General features: G+C 43.9%; 1 protein-coding gene across 1 annotated transcript; it reads left to right on the top strand.

The window, feature by feature from the left end:
• Positions 1–1,441: 1,441 nt before the first annotated feature.
• On the top strand, positions 1,442–18,374 carry LOC107302557 (endophilin-A3-like; the record flags this gene model as incomplete). The annotated part of the gene is made up of 5 exons (XM_015831673.1): positions 1,442–1,543; positions 16,134–16,202; positions 16,591–16,663; positions 17,804–17,947; positions 18,241–18,374. Coding segments are annotated over exons 1-5 (465 nt in total), but the record flags the coding sequence as incomplete, so codon positions are not given.
• Between the last annotated feature and the right edge of the window lie 288 nt (positions 18,375–18,662).

Below are 18,662 nucleotides of genomic sequence, written 5' to 3'. Positions count from 1 at the left end.
ACTGATTTTTATTTACTGCCTTAAGGTTTTAAGTAATTTAACGGAGGTTGAAATTTAGGAGATGAGCACTGTAGATTAGAACTAATTCAGTGGACCGATTAAAGCAGGAGAACTCCCAGCAGCTCAGCAACAGGTTTATAATCCAGATGTTATGCACACTTCAATGAAGCACACAGATGATACACAAGGCATGCAGGATTCAGTCTTTTCCTGAGTCAGAGACAATGCCTGGCTACGACTGATTCTATGCCATCATGAAAACAAACTACAGGACACAGAACCCATTAATGGGTAAACGCCTGGTACAAATTCTGCCCCAAGCTAAATAAACTGTGATTTATATGCAAAACAGATCAGGTGTCAGGCCGGTATTTGTCACTGTATCACTTTGGCAAGGGTATTGAACCAGCTGAGTTGAACCCAAAGCATTGTTGGCTTAGCTGTTCACCTCCACGATTTCCACGCTCCTCCGCCAAATAGAATAATAATTTTATTGTCACTTTGAATGTACACCAATCGGCTTTCCTTAAAATGAAATTTCGTTGCATTCAGCTCTCAAAGGGTCACCACCTCCGATATACACTATCTAAATATGACAAAAATAAATAAACACACAGAATTATGCATATACCCACATGTATTATATGACAAAGAGAAACAACACAGTCTAATTCAGGTTCTGTATACACGTGCATGGCGAGAAAAACGAATCTTGCGAGTTTACCAGACTGATGGTATAGGGGAGGAGTCCCCCAATCCCTGGACCAGTACCGGGCCACGGCATGCCAGCAACCAGTCCACACAAACAAGCAAAGCCCCATCTGCGGGATGCAGGCAGTACACAAAACCATGCACCCTCCGGTCCACGGAAAAACCTCTCTCCACGGAACGGGTCCCTAGGGAACAAAGCTATTACAGAATCCGGTAGTCCTGCTAGAAATACTTCAAAACCTGCTTCCAGAGGGGAACAACAGAAACAGGTACCATAAAGTGGGCGTGTGTGGGGAGGATCTCTAACAACGCTTTGAGCTCTAAGCACACATATTTCTTGCCACGGGTGCCTATTCCTAGGGGAGAGGCTATCGCCCACGCTCTTGCGCTCGAATAAGGCGTGCACCCACTCACGCGCCCGCGACTACCACCTGTCTTCCCTTTCCGACGTGCAGCTTCCCCGCGTGTCGCTCCCCTCCCTCCCCGCGCGGTCTCTAGGCGCCCCGGAGAGCTTTCCTGTTTTGCATAGCTCCCGCGGATGGACCAATAGGCGGGCGAGAAGCCCTCCCTGCATTTGCATAGTGGTCGTCGCGGGCCAATGGGCTGGCAGGTTTGGAGCGTGTTTGGAACGCGGCGTTGCATCCCTCCGGCGAGCGGCGCCGAGCGTGGGGAAGGGAGCCTTTCGCGAACGGAGCCCGTCCCGGGAGTGGCCTTTGCTCTTTGCGGGGACTGGAGACTTGGGAGTTACGCCGCCGCCGCCGCCGCTACTACGTCCCGAGGTGGGAGCATGTCGGTGGCGGGCCTGAAGAAGCAGTTCCATAAAGCTAGTCAGGTGAGCAGAGCCAGCGCGGAGGAACCCTAAGGGAGTTTAAAAAACGCAACCCGCCTCGCAGACCTGAGAGCGTGAGGGCACAGGCGCCCCCCGTAACTGGGCTCGCACGACGCGTTAACCCTCTGTAGAGTTTGTTGCTGCGTAAACCCATACGGGATGGTTCCTGCACGATAACACCGCGTGGGACGTGCCTCCCGCGGGTTTGCTCTGTAAACCACGATTAAACCAGCGATGGCCTAGCGGGTTGTGTGAAAGAGATCCTTGGAGGAGGATGCATAGAGCGGAAGTTAGGGAGGAGAGGCTGTAGCCTTGTCCGAACTGGATTTTCCTGCCAACTTTTCCTTTTGATATTTAGAGACGGGTGGCAAAGAAATCTAATGAATAAATTGAGATCTGCGTCTAATATATGATATGATATGATATGATATTATTCTATACTATTCTATACTATACTAATACTATACTATACTATACTATACTATACTATACTATACTATACTAATATATTATATTATACTATACTAATATTATTATATTATATTATATTATTATATTATATTATATTATATTATATTATATTATATTATATTATATTATATTATATTATATTATATTATATTATATATTATATATTATATTATATTATATTATATTATATTATATTATATTATATTATATATATAATATATATAATATAAAGTATATATATATACACAGACAGACAGACAGACAGACACACAAACACACACACACACACACACACACTTTATCCCTTCCCCTTGGGAGGGACCCTCATTCTCCAGGAATTGTCTCCATAACTCCGAGCAAAGTCAAGTTGGCAACCTCACCTGCTCAGTGCTGGAACAAATTTCTGTGCCTTTGTACGAAAGACGGGGGCTCACATATTTTTTTTCTCAAATATTCTTGAGAAGGTCGCATGTGTGAAGGGATGCTAGAGGCCAAAGGAATTCCCAAGCAGCCTTTGGGGCGGTCCTGCTTACGGAGGGATAGCAACCAGTTCCTCTCCTCCATGTTTACTTTCCCAGCAAGCCCATCTGGGAATTCGCTTCTCTTCTCTCACTTGAGGTGTTGAGCCGCGTTGCTTTGAAGGTGATGGAGTTGGCTGGGTGATGAGTTGGCTGCAAAGGACTGCAGTTTCTGTTGCTTTAATCCTTATCAGGGTGTGTTGCTTCATCATATTCTTCTCCGGTGCTGGATAGGTGATCTCTCCATTGATTTTTAGATCCCTGTTGCCCCTTGGTGGGGGCTAGGTTCCTATGCGTTGCTTTTCTTTTCTTTTCTGGATAGGATTTTTTTTCCCCAATAAGGGATACCCTGGAACTGCGTTTCTTCTTTGCAACTTTAAGCTATGTGGACTTAAACTCTTAGAATTCTCCAGCCAATCATGCTGGCTGGGGAATTCTGGGAGTTAAAGTCTGTATCTATGGGGAGCATCTCGATTGGGAACAGCTATTTTAATTGGTTTCCCCCCCCCCCCTCTCCATTTCTGCAGGGTGAAAAGCTAGTAAAATGAAACCTGGGCAAAGAGAAACCTGCCATTCAAAGTTGGGTTTCTGTCTAACTTTTTGATCTCGATTATGCTTATCCTCAACCTTCATGTGGAGTTTTTAATGAGAAGGTTTTATCCTTAAAACAACCAATGGGGGCTAGGTTAGGCTGACCAGTAATATTTGACACAAAGTCAGAATCTTGAAGACCCTTATTCCTTCTTGGCCTGAGACCCCAACCTGTACGACACACTGTGTCTCAGTCAATATAACTTTGAGAGTTGTATGCAACGAAATTTCATTTTAATGTATGCCAATTAGTGTACATTCAAAGTGACAATAAAGTTATTATTCTATTTCTATTTCTATTTCTTATTCTATTTCTATTTCTATTTCTTATTCCTAATTTCTATTCTATTCTATTCTATTCTATTCTATTCTATTCTATTCTATTCTATTCTATTCTATTCTATTCTATGTAAGGGTTGCATACTGTTAGTGTCTCTTCTTTTCTTAAGCAGAATGACAATAGTTATCTCTAGCATCTGAAGGAAGTAGAAAAGTATTTTCCTCTAGTCTTTAATATGCTAACAAGTATGAGATGGTCTAATAGTCTTTATCTGGTGCTTAGATAAGGAAAGATTAGTGTTGTACAGTAAAAGAATCTGTATTTGCGTATCAGACTAGTCAGTCAAAGTGCACTGAGTCAGACCCAGTCCTGATGACTACATGAATTAAATGCCCTCAACTTTAACTCAACCTATCCCTGGTCTGTAGGATGTTCCTGTGATTTTGATGCTGTCCATTCCGTTTATTATCCTTTGCCCTTTTTCATCTTTTGCTTCTTTCAATCTTGTCAAACATCACTTTTTTCTAGTTCATCATAATTGTTATTACATGCAGAAGGCCTGTGAATATCTGTTGCTAATCTTTGTCTTAGGGGGGTTTAATTGATTGCTTGATTATGTGCTATCAAGTGCTTTTCCTGACCAAATAGCTGGATTTGCAGACCATGGTGAGCTGTTGCTGACCTTTTATTTTAGATTAGGGAAATAGACAGTTTTTATTTTTGGTCATAGTAGGACTAACTTATTGGTTCTTCTTGTAGTCCATGATAAGATAAGATAACCTTTATTGTCATTTTTATACTGTGGGCACAATGGCACACATCAAAAATGAGATTTAGTTGCCCGCTCTCAAAGTGAAACACATACATGACACACACCTAAACATACTATGAACAACATATACATCCCTACATATACGTAGCAAATAAATATTAAATATTGTCCATCTTGAATATATAACGGAAGAAGGAAGCTTGAGAGTTCACAAGGTTAATGCTTTTTGGAATGAAACTCTGGCTGAATCTGGATGTTCTACTTCGGATACTACCAGTATTATCCCAAATCTATCTTCCCTGTCTTTCTCTCAAAGTTTAATTTTCAACATTGGACGTTATCCTTGGAAAGTCTGCTTCTTTGAATCTCGTCTCAGGCCTTCATTGCATTCCTCCATAAATTTAATCTTGTCCTTATTCCTTGAGTACAGAACACTAACTATTGTTGAGCTCGGGAAGACAAAATGATATGTCATCTTCTTGTCATGAGTTCATTTCATTGGTGGTTGATGTTACTTTGGGCTACCTAATGTGTATCATTAATCTAGTTTTTTAAACTTTCATCCCAAGCTCGTCTTAATCCTCTTTATTTTCAGCCAACAAAATGCCATCATCTGCGTATCTCAAATTGTTAGGGGTTCAGCCTCCAATTTTCATTCCAACTGCCCCATTGTTCAACCTTGCATCCAATCTTGCATTTGTATACATTAAGTGAACGTAGAGACAATATGCTCCCTTGTCTTTCTCGCATTGCTTTTCTGAGTCTCTCTGTTTTTTTCCAAACTCAGTTCTTACAGTAACTATTTGTTCATTGTAAATGTCCTTTGGGAAAAAATAATAATAATTAGACGTTCTGATACAGACATTAAGCCTTAATCATTTTGACACCCGTTCAATGCTTCAAATTCCATTCAGAAGGAATATGAGGGAGAATGAACATGACAGCTATCCATGACAGCGGGATGGGCAGCATATACATTGTGTGCTACCTGCATCCCGCTTCGCGTGTTTGCGCGGACCGGTTGCTGGCATGCCATGGCCCGGTACCGGTCCACGGACCGGGGGTTGGGGACCCCTGTCTTAGTATACTGTTTCTCAACCAAAGCAATTTCCAAATGTGTGAACCTCCATTCCCAGAATTCCACAGTCAGCATCAGCACAGAATTCTGGGAGTTGAAAGCCACATAATGTTAGGAAACACTGGCTTAATAAAACAGGTAACCCAAGCCATGCTTTTGAGAGAACCGGGTTTTCTTTTTCAAATTTATTTTATAAATGACGTCGGAAGCTGTGATGGAAAACAGTCTTCAAAATTAAACCGGTGCTGCCCTTTTCTCTTGACTGTCCCCAGAGGTTTAGATGTAAGTTGTTTGACTTTCCTGGGTCCCGTTTTTTAAAAGAAACGTTACTGCTTATTCCACAAGTAAGTTACCGTACTCATCTGAATGGGGCAGCTGTTATGCCTCTTTTCTGAGGTCAAGAACAAAAGAGGCATTATTCATGAAGTTTGACTAACCACAACGTAAGCAAAGAGCCGAGCAACGCGCATACAATAACTCTGTAATGCATCTCAAGAGTATAAAATATTCTCCGTGGGTTGTCCTGGATTCATTACACTGCTGAGTCATAGATAGCTGGACACGTAGATGAGGTAGCCCCTGACACAGTCGCAAGAATAAAAAGCATAGCTTTGTGTAAAATATGTACGTGCTAATTTATGGGTAGAGATGCTGATTTACTAATAATTACTATCCTGCTGGCAAAAATGGAAAAAACCAGAGATCCACATTTTTGGAGATCTCTCTCTCTCTCTCTCTCCCTCCCTCTCTCCCTCCCTCCCTCCCTCTATATCTCTATCTATCTCTATCTATCTATCTCTCCTTATCTCTCTCTCTCTCTCTCTCTCTCTCTCTCTCTCTCTCTCTCTCTCTCTCTATATATATATATATATATATATATATATATATATATATATATATATATATATATATACATATCTCTCTCTTGGCTTTTGTTTATTGAGAAATCAGAAGTTGACTTGAGGCGCATTGTTCAGGACCAAGATTGGAATGACCCGATTGAGATATAGAAATGAGGTCACCGTTCAGGTGGAAATCCAGAAAGTGAGGCTTGCTTTCTCTAGCTAGGATTGATTGCTGAGTGCCCATTTACAGTACTTTATTTGAGCTTTGTGCAAGACAATCTGGAACATTTTGTGCCTGCGAGAGGTTTGAATCTTGAAATTAAATTAGGGAGCAGCAAAATGCAATTTAGATGGAACATCACGTCCCCCGGACCGGTTGACACTGGTGAAAATATCTTTTTACGTGTTCATTCTGAGCCTACACATTGAAACATAATTGCGGGCTACAGTGTCATCAGAAATTGGATTGGGTAGTAGAGCATCTTGAAGGCAAGTAGGCTTGTCACGTGAGACATGTTTTGTACCCTGAGGGGAAAAGAGACTTCCTGCAAGTCTTTATGTAAAAAGTTTTCCTTTGGTTCTATGTTTCATCTGTGTGTTGCCCTTTTTATTATTTCCGAAGCACAAAAAATGGCTTTCAGTTGCTGCTTAGCGTTTCCATTCGTGGAGAACATTCTGAGACAAGGAGAATGTGCTTCTTCTGACTATGCAATGAGTCCTCAACGTAGCAATAGAAATTTTGGGCTCAGTTGTGGTCTCTTAAGTGAAAACTTTGTTAAGTGAGCTTTGCCCCATTTTACGATTTTTGTTGCCACAGTTGTTAAGTGAATCACTGCAGTTATAATAATAATAATAAAGTTGGAAGGGACCTTGGAGGTCATCGAGTCCAACCCCCTGCTCAGGCAGGAACCCTACACCATTTCGGACAAATGGCTGTCCAGTCTCTTCTTGAAAACTTCCAGTGTTGGAGCATTCACCGCTTCTGGAGGCAGGTTGTTCCACTGGTTAATTGTTCTAACTGTCAGGAAGTTTCTCCTTAGTTCTAGGTTGCTTCTCTCCTTGATCAGTTTCCATCCGTTGCTTCTCGTCCTGCCTTCAGGCGCTTTGGAGAATAGCTTGACTCCCTCTTTTTTGGGGCAGCCCCTGAGATATTGGAACACTGCTATCATGTCCCCCCTCATCCTTCTCTTCGTTAAACTAGACATACCCAATTACAGCAGCCATTCCTTATATGTTTTAGCCTCCAGTCCCCTAATCATCTTTGTTGCTCTTCTCTGTACTCTTTCTAGAGTCTCAGCATCTTTTTTACATCGTGGTGACCAAAACTGGATGCAGTATTCCAGGTGTGGTCTTACTAAGGCATTGTAAAGTGGTATTAATACTTCACTTGTTCTTCCCTCTGTTAATGCAGCCCAGCACTGAGTTGGCTTTTTTGGCAGCTGCAGCACACGGCTGGCTCATATTTAAGGGATTGTCCACTAGGACTCCGAGATCCCTCTCACAGTTACTACTATTGAGCAAGGTACCCCCTATACTATACCTGTACATTTGGTTTTTCTTGCCTAAATGTAGAACCTTACTTTTTTCACCATTGAATTTCATTTTGTTAGTTGTTAAATTAGACACACGACTGTTAAGTGAATCTGGCTTCCCCATTGAATCTCGCCAAAGGGGATCATGTGATCCCAAGACACTGCGACCTTCCTAAATGTGAGTCAGTTGTCAAGCATCCCAATGTAAATCACATGACCAATGGGGATGCTGCAACGGTCATAAGTGTGAAAAATGGTCATAAGTCACTTTTTTCAGCGCTGTTGTAACTTCAAACGGTCACTAAATGAACTGTTGTAAATCGAGGACTACCTGTAGATCATAAGCTAATTCAACATTTGATATGCATTGTTAGGAACTGATGTACATTGGATGCACTGTTAGCAGATTGAATCTCTTTTTTTTTTGTACATGGAGTTTCCACACGAGGATCTTTTTCCCCCAGCCCTAATCAGATTTTTAGACTGGGAAGCATATTGCATTTTTAGCATTCCAGGCTGTGTTTATGGATGTCTGCTACAATATTTTATTTATGGAGCTGCCAAACTGCAAGGGCTCCTTTTAAACTTAATCCTTAACCGAGTTCCCCACTAAACACGCTTGCCTTATTCACAGAATGTGGAGTGAGAAAGTTATAAAGTCTTTGAGGCCAAGTTCCCAAATATTTTTTAAAAGTCTTCTTGGACCCACCTGGCAATAATCGAGAGTTTCTCAAATTGTTCATAAGCTCGTTACAATTGAAATAAAAAAATAAGAAATCTAGGCCTGGGTTGACAGGATATATACTAAACTATCATGATTTACTTGAGTTTTCACAGCACATTTTATAAATGGGCTGTTTTGCTATTGTTTTGATTTATTATTGTGATTGCTGCTGTACACAGGCTTAGAGGAGAAGAATAAAACAAATAGGCATGCTTAGAAAATAAGAAAGGGGGAGTGGGGATGGCTGCAGTCCAGTATTCCTTTTTTTATTTTCCACCAGCAGCTTCTGGCTTGTTTAATTGTCGAAGAAAAACTCTTTGAAATGGGAGGCAGCCTGTCTCTCTTTGGAAGGTACGCTGTTTTGCAATTTAGCAAGGGGCAAACTGGGAAGCAGGTTCTTAGGCCGTATACTTGAAGATTGATGTATTTTTTTCTAGAGATGGGACAGGCAAGGTTTGTGATAGATACACATTGCGACAGCACTGCCTGGTAGAAAATAAGAAGCCAGAGAATCATGCTTGAGTCCCTCCTGAATCAAAGGCCCCTTTGTCTGTCTGCTCCATCTTATCAAAAAGGTTGTCCCAATGGTTAAATTTTGCTTCTTAACCCACCCCGGCAAGGCCTGAGTGTTGTATCAGCTATATTAATGCAAGCAGTCTGAGAGCCCTTTTAAATCATGGTTTTAGCTACACGGACCCAACTGTTCTGTACATAACACATGCACCGCTGGCACTGATAGTTAGAACAGTTCATCAGTAGAATGGCTTGCCTTCAGAAGTTGTGGGTGCACCATCACTGGAGGATTTTAAGAAGAGATTGGACAGCCACTTGTCTGGAATGGTATAGGCCAAGGGTAGGCAACCTTGGCTCTTTTATGACTTGTGGACTTCAACTCCCAGAATTCCTGAGCCAGCATGGGGGAACTATGGCCCCTTCATGATTTGGGGACTTCAACTCCCAGAATTCCTCAGCCAGCATGGGGGAACTATGGCCCCTTCATGACTTGGGGACTTCAACTCCCAGAATTCCTCAGCCAGCATGGGGGAACTATGGCCCCTTCATGACTTGTGGACTTCCACTCCCAGAATTCCTGAGCCAGCATGGCTCAGCTTGGGAACCTCTCCCTTTCCCCTCAGCGTGGCTGGCTCAGGAATTCTGGGAATTGAAGTCCACGAGTCATAAAAGAGCCAAGGTTGCCTACCCCTGGTATAGAGTCTCCTGCTTGAACAGGGGGTTGGACTAGAAGACCTCCAAGGTCCCTTCCAACTCTATTCTGATTGAATTGAGGCCACCCAAATCACCTACTTATGGACCGTGGAATTGGGATCCTACAAACTTCAGAGAAAGAAGAACCGTTTATGACTGCAGGTAGTCTTTCCTTGTGGCAGGTGGATATCTAAGGTTCCCGAGAATCTTTCGTTATTTTATTTGTTGCTGTAAGCATGCTTGTCATTCTTCAGCAGCCCACAAAGATGTCAGGGCATGCCGTTTAGAAATTAAGAGGAAGAATCTCTGTGGCAGAATATTATTACCCAGCCAAAGGCTTCGGTTACACAGAGAGCTCATAGCTGTGGTAACAGCTCAAGGTGCCAGCTCTACTCCACCCATGAGCCAACGCTGCGTTCAGATATACTTCGAGGCAAGCAAAAACAATAACCTGCAATCAAATTCAGGCTGATCACAGCTTGGATGGGAAAGGCCAAATGGGAGGAACTCAGCTCAGGCCCTAAGGCTGCAGCAAAATTCCTGATGGAAATTATTTTGTGCTATTAGGGGTGCCATTTTGTGAGGGTGCCCAGAACACGCTTGTATCCGTAAAGTACATTTATTGACTCAAAAGGTTTATTGATTGACTCTAGAGCACTGCTTTAGATGATGAGTGATGAGAGGGAAGAACACACAACCTTATGGCCTTGAGCATCTTCTGTAGGTGTTGGTTCTAGAAAAATCTCCATCTTCAAAAGAGATGGGATCTTGTTCCCAGACCCTGGTTGTCTACACCTGATTGTCTAGATCAGGGCTTTTCAACCAGTGGCACGGGTACCACCTGTGATACATTGGCACCTGGCAGGTGGTACGCGACCATCCTAGAAAACTGGTAGCGGGGGAGGGGAACGAACTGAACTGGTGGCAGCACCTCACAAGCCTGAGTGAGAGATGGCTGGAGCTGCAGGGCTGTCAAGGCTCAGGGGAAGTGCCAGGATCAGCGCCAGGCTCCAGCTGGAGCTCGGCACTGATCCTGGCGCTTCTGCTGAGCCCAGAAGAAGCGCCGATCAGCTGGAATGTTGCAGCATCTCCAGGGTCTTGTGATTTACATTCAAATGCTTGGCAACTGATTCATATTTATGACGGTCACAGTGTCCCAGGGTCATGTGAAGTGACCAAAACCTGCTGCAACCACCCAGCAGACGGGGGGGGAATAAAAACCAAACACCCCCCACCCCACCCCCGCTGCCAATCCTCAACAGAAATGCTCACAACAATGAAATCCTCGGACAGGAGGAAGAGCGCCGCTGGGCGGGCAGGCAGGTGTCTTGCTCGGCTGTGGCTTGGGGGGCACTTTTTTCAGTGCCATTGTAACTTCGAACAGTCACTAAGCGAACTGTTGTAAGTTGAGGACTACCTGTACTTTATCACTTTTTTCCTTTTTTTTTGGTCATCAAGTTTTTGACACCTTGCTAGGCGACTGGTGGTACTCGGATATTGCCTTATCCTAAAAGTGGCACAATGGGTGAAAAGGTTGAAAAGCCCTGGACTAGTGCTTCTGCTTGATGGAGAAACTCTTCAGTTTTTGCAGTAGCCTTTCTCTCCAGTATTGTAATTGCATAAGTTGCTTCTCCATACAGGTTCCCACTGCATCCCACAAATATTAATTCACGAGCGTTTTCTTTGGAGCCCAGTGCACCCAACACTTGCTATCAGCTATCAGCTCCTTGGGGGTCATTTACCATCTTAAAATTAATAAACTTGAGTAAAATGTACAGGTCACAAACGTGTCTTCTCAAATCTACTTTTGGTTTCGAAAACACATTTTGTTTTACATCTCTTTTGTGCAAAGTTTCTTTTTCCAGTTGCCAAGCTGTGAAAACAGAGTAAAACATCAACCAGCTTTTTTTAGAAGCTACTTATAAGAAGATGTTTATTTACGGGACCGTAGCGGGATTTGGCCAAATTAGATCTCTTGAGTATTTATTTTTTTTTAATGTTTGTCTTTTGTCTCCAGCTCAAGAACAGAAAGGGGGAAATGGTGAGCTCGTACCTAGGCCAAACAGAAGCAAAAAATATATATGATCCCAGCTTGATTTGGGAAGTAGAGAAATAAAAGGGAGAAGAAAGCCTTTGAAAGGCTATATTGTTGCTCTCTGGTTTCCACCACAAAAGTTTGCTGTCAATCTTAACATTGTGTCCAAGGAGTCTTGCTTAGTGTTGCTTCTCTCTTGTAGCAAACAACAGGCTCATGTTGTTGCAACCTTGTGGCCCTTTTGTTAAAATCTTTTCCCATCATGTCATGGCTACAGGGGCTGGAGAAACTCCACTTTCTTCTTCTTCCTTTAAAAAAAAAATCACTTTGCAAGTTTTCAAATAACAGATTTTTTTCCCCAAAGAGGCAATCAAATATTCAAGGGCTAACATTGTGGTGGCCAGAAGTATGGGCAATGTTATTGTGTGGGTAGAGTTGCTACGAGCTTCAAGATTAAGCCCACATTTTCTCCGAGGTCTCTATCTCAAATGTTCTTTCCCTTGCCTTTAGCAAGGAGGTGATATTTGCCTAAGCACAACAAAAGCTCTTTTAAAAAGGGGAAAGGATTTTCCTATAGAGCTTGGCTGCGTGCCGCAGAAGCTCAGTGGGGTTTATTTCTGAGCAGACACAAATAAATGGGCAAGTACAAAGTTACAAGACCCCGTTGCCAATGATATTAGGGCTCAGGATAGTCATTATCCCACTGGTTTATGTTCACATTCCTGCATTTCAGTCGTTGACCAGCCTTAGGTAACCTTTGACTGGTTGATTCATTCTTTCATTATGGGCCATTAAGTTGGTTTCCACTCCTAGCAAGCCACATTGGTAGATTGTCTTTGTGACAATCTGTCCCTAACCTGGTTTTTCAGCTCTTTCAATGGTGTGATGATGTTGAGGATATTATCCATTCAGTTGTCTGGGGAGATTCTCAAACTTCCAAATCATGGTTGTCCCAAAGGTGCTTTTTCAAAAGGCAACTGGGCCTTCCTAGCATTAGAGCTTTTTCCAGAGGGGTGTGTGTGTGTGTGTGTGTGTGTGTGTGTGTGTGTTTGATTCTGCCTCGATTTCTTCCTGCAGTTTTTTGGCAAGTTTTTGTAAGTGGTTTCGCCTTCCTAGGGCTAAGAAACAGTGACAGGCTCAAAGTCACCCAATTGACTTCACGCCGGCTCATAGTCTTCAGGTTTCCAAACAGCAACCCCAAACTGTTTTTTCCCCAAAGATTAGATAACAAAATACATTCATAGAAATAATAATTAGAAACACAATGGAGTGAACAATGAATAGAATGCAGACAGCAGAGGTGAAAATATGATTGGCATGGTGATTAGGGGATTGGAGGCTAAAGCATACAGTATAAGGAACGGCTGCTGGAATTGGGTATGTCTAGTTTAACGAAGAGAAGGATGAGGGGGGACATGATAGCAGTGTTCCAATATCTCAGGGGCTGCCCCAAAGAAGAGGGAGTCAAGCTATTCTCCAAAGCACCTGAAGGCAGGACAAGAAGCAACGGATGGAAACTAATCAAGGAGAGAAGAAGCAACCTAGAACTAAGGAGAAACTTCCTGACAGTTAAACAATTAACCAGTGGAACAACCTGCCTCCAGAAGTGGTGAATGCTCCAACACTGGAAGTTTTTAAGAAGAGACTGGACAGCCATTTGCCTGAAATGGTATAGGGTTTCCTGCCTGAGCAGGGGGTTGGACTAGATGACCTTCAAGGTCCCTTCCAACTTTACTACAACTACTACTACTACTACTACTACTACTACTACTACTACTACTACTACTATTATTATTATTATTATTATTATTATTATTATTATTATTATTATTATTATTATTATTATTATTATTATTATTATTATTATTATTATTATTATTATCTTGGACAAACGGGCATATTCGTGACTGTCTCCAGAAGCTGAAAGTCCCAGGTTAGCTTCCTGGTTCTCATCGCAAGTATGATGTCACTTTTATTATTGTATCTGTGAGAATGTGCTTACAAGGTGTTACCTGGTAACTTTGAAGTAAACTGCTCCCCGGGGCTTGTGATTGTTGACTTGACTTAACATAACAAGATTAATGGCCGCCATTAACCCCAGCTTGAGAGACAGCATTGAGGAAACACAATTCTAAGAATTATGTTTGCCAGGTTGAGTATATTAACTGCAGATGAGTGCTTCTAAATAAATGGAGCTGGCCTTTTGTACTGTCACTGGTGCAGTTGTTGTTGTTGTTGTTAATTGTGAAGTCGTGTCGGACCCATCGCGACCCCATGGACAACGTTCCTCCAAGCCTTCCTGTCCTCTACCATCTTCTGGAGTCCATTGAAGCTCACGCCTACTGCTTCAGTGACTCCATCCAGCCACCTCATTCTGAAGTTGAAACTCAAATACTTTGGCCACCTAATGAGAAGGAAGGACTGGTGCAGTACACACTCCAAATAGCCATCTTAGTANCACACACACACACACACACACACACACACACACACACACACACACACACACACACACACACACACACACACACACACACACACATAATGGTGGTCTCCAAAAAGAGGAAATGGACTGCTTTTCATTGGTCTGGCTTGCACAAATTGTGCATTTATTGTAACGGCCCATAGTTACTGCTGTGAGTTGTGAGTAGAAGACATTTAACGGAGGGGTGTGTGATGTGGGTGGGACAAGGGGCCAGACACTCTTATTGCTCATAGAAACCTGAAGATCTTTGACTTGAGGAAACATCTGCTACAACCTGGTGTGGTTTGGAGGTGGAGCTGGTAACAGTAGAGGCCCAAAAGTGATAAAGGGGAGGGGGCAGGCCAGGAAGATAAGCTGGGGAGGGGAGATAAGTCTCCTTCTGCATCTGACATGGGAATTCCCTTTTCTGACAAAGCGGCCTGTGTGATACAAAGCGTGCGCATACATGATACACTAAATAGCGAGGGGTCCTTGGTGCCCTCTGAGCTTGCTTGGTTTCTTGCAGACTTTGCGTTACCCTAACTAGGTAACATCATCAGTGCTGGTAAGGAGTGGGGTTTTGCTGTTGGTTTATATTCTGGTGTCTTGCCTGTCTGGATGGGTGGTCTTAGGGATTCTTGGTTGGGCTGTTTACTAATGGCTCTTGGGCAGTTTCTTGACTGGGGTGTTGCCTACTTGATTGTTGGTCTGAAGTTGACCTTGGAGTTAACCTATGCTGATCTGAGTGCTGATTCCTGGTGGAGAGGGGCTGAAGTCTTTTTCTCTTTGGGGCCCAGGATTTCAGGAGATGCACAAACAAGATTAGTTTATAGCCGTGGTGGCGAACCTATGGCACGCGTGCCAGAGGCGGCACTCAGAGCCCTCTCTGTGGGCACGCACGCCATGCCCCGGAGATGGCAACCGTCGCTCTTCAACCAGCCAGGCACTAACTCGCCGAAGTCCCACGTGGCTGGATGCATCCTGGCATGGCTGGTTTCCCTCCCTCCCGCCCGTCCCATCCCTCCTGGCTGCGCATGCTCTCCTTTTCCTGGGCACGACCCACTGCATCACCTCCTCAGCTGTCGGCCAGCCATCCAGCTCAGAGGCGGCTTCTCTGAACTGCTGGCGGCGGGCTACGGCTGCTGACAGACACCGTCGGCCCCCATGCGCTCGCTGGCCTCTGTGCGTGGGGGCCGATGGTATCAGTCAGCAGCCACCCCGGCCCCTGCCTCGCCTTGCCCTGCGACAATGGCACCCTGCCCTGCCTCGCCTCACCCCCCAGGACGAGCCTTCTGCCCGCCGCCCCACCTGCCAGAGACCCCCCTGCCCACCTCCGCACAGGCATCCCTCCCCACGAGCAGCATTGAGGTGACCATGCCCACCTTGGCCACACCCAAGCAGTCTGCCATGACCACCACAGCCACGCCCACCCAGTGGGCCGCGTCCACCTGGCACCAGGGCTGTGGAGTCGGTAGATAAATGTTCCGACTCCGACTCCTCAGTTTTTTGTACTTCCGACTCCGACTCCAGGTACCCAAAATTTCCTCCGACTCCTCGACTTCGACTCCGACTCCACAGCCAGGGCTATGGAGTTGGTAGATAAATGTTCCGACTCCGACTTCTCAGTTTTTTTGTACTTCCGACTCCGACTCTGACTCCAACTCCAGGTACCCAAAATTTCCTCCGACTCCTCGACTCCGACTCCACAGCACTGCCTGGCACCTGGTGATAAATTAGTGGCTTTTGGGTTGCAGTTTGGGCACTCGGTCTCTAAAAGGTTCGCCATCACTGGTTTATAGCATTGAAACATAAGTTGGTGATACAAGGTCTCATCTCCAGAAAGATGTTGTGGCTGAAAGCCAAAGGCCAGCCTTTCTGAGGAGCAAAGGGAATGAGTTAGGGTTTTTCTTTACAATCGTGTTTCCACTGGTTGTAATGAAACATATGCTAGGTATGCTGTTTCCAGGGTTTAAGGAAGATTCTTGGTTTTCCTTGGGCATATGAGTTCTATCAGCCTTTTTCCCTGATGGCGAGTCCTTTGGTGCGGTGGTTTATCGTTATTCTTTTCCTCCTGCAGCTTTTCAGCGAGAAGATCAGTGGAGCAGAAGGGACAAAACTTGATGGAGACTTTCAAGAGATGGAGAAGGTAAGGCAGGTCTGCCATACGGGCTGCTAATTGCAAGGTATTTATTTCTAATTATAACTTGAGAGGCCCTTTTTCTAAAATAGGCCATAGCTAGGAAAAGGTCTAGCTAGAGGACACCAGCTTGGCACAAATTTGCGTGTAATGTATGAAAGAAACAGTCCCCGTCATATATTGTTAAAGATGAGCGATGGTTCAAAATTGAATTCTTTTGAATCCAGCATCTTGACCCGTGTCCAATGGGCGTCGTTTCAACCACCTTAGAAGTGTTTCAGAACTGCTCGTTTCTCATTTAGGAAGTAAAATGGGAAGTATTGAGTTAAAAAAAATGACTCCGATTGAAAAATGATTTGCACAGCCCGCCTAAAGATGTTTCATTTTCTTCTTGCAGAAAATCGATGTCACTGGCAAGGCGGTGGCAGAACTCTTATCCAAAGCTACAGAATATCTCCAACCTAACCCAGGTAGGAACAAGATATTTTCTGTGAGTTCCAGATGTTTCGAACGACCGAGCATCTTTGCGAACCAATCCATCAGATCTGTGCCCCACAGCTTCGTTGGTTTTTCTACAGATGTGTTTTTATGTTGTAGCAGTTTTATTGGCTGTATTTTTACTTACTGTTTAGGGGTAGTCCTCAGTTTGCAATCATTCATTTAATGGCCGTCACAGTTACGACGACACTGGGAAAAGTGGCCAGCCAGCTTCTGATGAGCAAAATCAATGGGCGAAGTCAGATTCACTTAACAACCTTGTGATTCACTCAACGGCTGCAATGGTTTGCTTAACCCAGGGGTCTTCAAACTTGGCCCTTTTATGACTTGGGGACTTCAACTCCCAGAATTCCTCAGCCTGGCACGCTGGCGAGGAATTCTGGGAGTTGAAGTCCACAAGTCATGAAGGGGCCAAGTTTGAAGACCCCTGGCTTAGCCCCATGGCAATAGGGTCGTAAAATTGGGTGCGACTCACTTAATGACGGCCTTGCTTGGCGACAGAAATTCCGCTCCCAATTGTGGTCTTAAGGCGAGGACCACCCATATATACTTACGTTGTGCGTTGACTTACAACAGTTCGCTTAGTCACCATTCAAAGTTACAAAGGGACTGAAAAAAAGTGACTTATGACCATTTTTTCACACTTATGACCATTGCAGCATGTGATCAGAATCTGGAAGCTTGGCAACTGACTTGTATTTATGATGGTTGCAGTATCCCGGGGTCATGTGATCCTCTTTTGTATCCTTCTGACAAGCAAAGTCACTTAACAGCCATGTTATTAACCTGACAACGGGGGCCATTCACTTAACAACTGTGGCAAGCAGAGTCGTTAAACGGGGCAAAACTCACTTAACCACTGTCTTGCTTAACAACAACAAAATCAGGGCTCAGTTGTGGTCATAAGTTGAGGACTGCCTGTCCTGTGGAGTCCATTAATGCCCCCATGGGTCTGGATGAAGTTGGTGACAACTTGCTGTACGGTGGCTGCATAACAGAGTAACGTTCCAGCTCTGGAGACATGAAGTCAACGAGCAGAAATGTTCTCCAGACATATAGAAATCCCGGTATATCTTTTTAAGCTTTTCAATATGAATCTCTCTCTTTTAAAGCCTACAGAGCTAAACTAGGAATGCTGAACACGGTCTCCAAGATCCGAGGGCAAGTCAAGGACACAGGATACCCACAGACCGAAGGATTACTTGGGGACTGTATGCTCCGATACGGGGGAGAACTGGGAGAGGACTCCACCTTCGGTGAGCTTCTGCAGCCACGCAGCATTGTTTATGTAGTTCTTGCAAGCGGCACTTCATAAATCTGGATTGTTAAGAAAAGGGCGGGTCCCTGCCTGAGCAGAGGACCTAACAGAGATGCAAGATGCGAAGAGCGTGGAGGCAGGAGCGTGACGAAATACGGCCTCTCTCTTTGCCTGCTGCTTCTTAAAATGAAAATAAGCCTTTTAAGTTTCTGTTAGAAAGCTGCTGAATCTTTTTTTTTTTTAATAAATCCTCCCCGATATGATACACGACTGTTGTTTCTTCTTTACAAGGTGCTGCGCTGATCGATGTGGGAGAAAGCATGAAGCAGATGGCAGAAGTGAAAGATTCCCTAGATATCACCATCAAGCAGAATTTTATTGACCCTCTACAGCTACTGCAAGAAAAGGATTTAAAAGAGATTGGAGTGAGTTTATCTCTGCCTGGAATATTTGCCTAGGGACGTGAGACCGCATCCTTGGAATAATATTAGTGTTTCTCAGATCTCTCTCCCGCGCTCTTCTTTTTCACTCCGTAATGCCTGGATTTGCGTAATGTCTTAAACTTAGGTTAACAAAATACAACGGCCACGTTCATGTGATGTTTGGGATATTTCGTCTGGCTTAATGTGGTCATGCCAAGATAATTTTTTTTATGATTTATTCATTGGCATCCCATCTTTTTACTATTTTTACAAATAGCTCTAGGCGACGAA

Source organism: Protobothrops mucrosquamatus, unplaced genomic scaffold (genome assembly GCF_001527695.2).
Source record: "Protobothrops mucrosquamatus isolate PMUCROS unplaced genomic scaffold, P.Mucros_1.0 scaffold_271, whole genome shotgun sequence".
Lineage (NCBI taxonomy): Eukaryota > Metazoa > Chordata > Lepidosauria > Squamata > Viperidae > Protobothrops > Protobothrops mucrosquamatus.
Note: the sequence above shows the minus strand (reverse complement) of the source record. Positions and strands in the feature narration are given on the sequence as shown.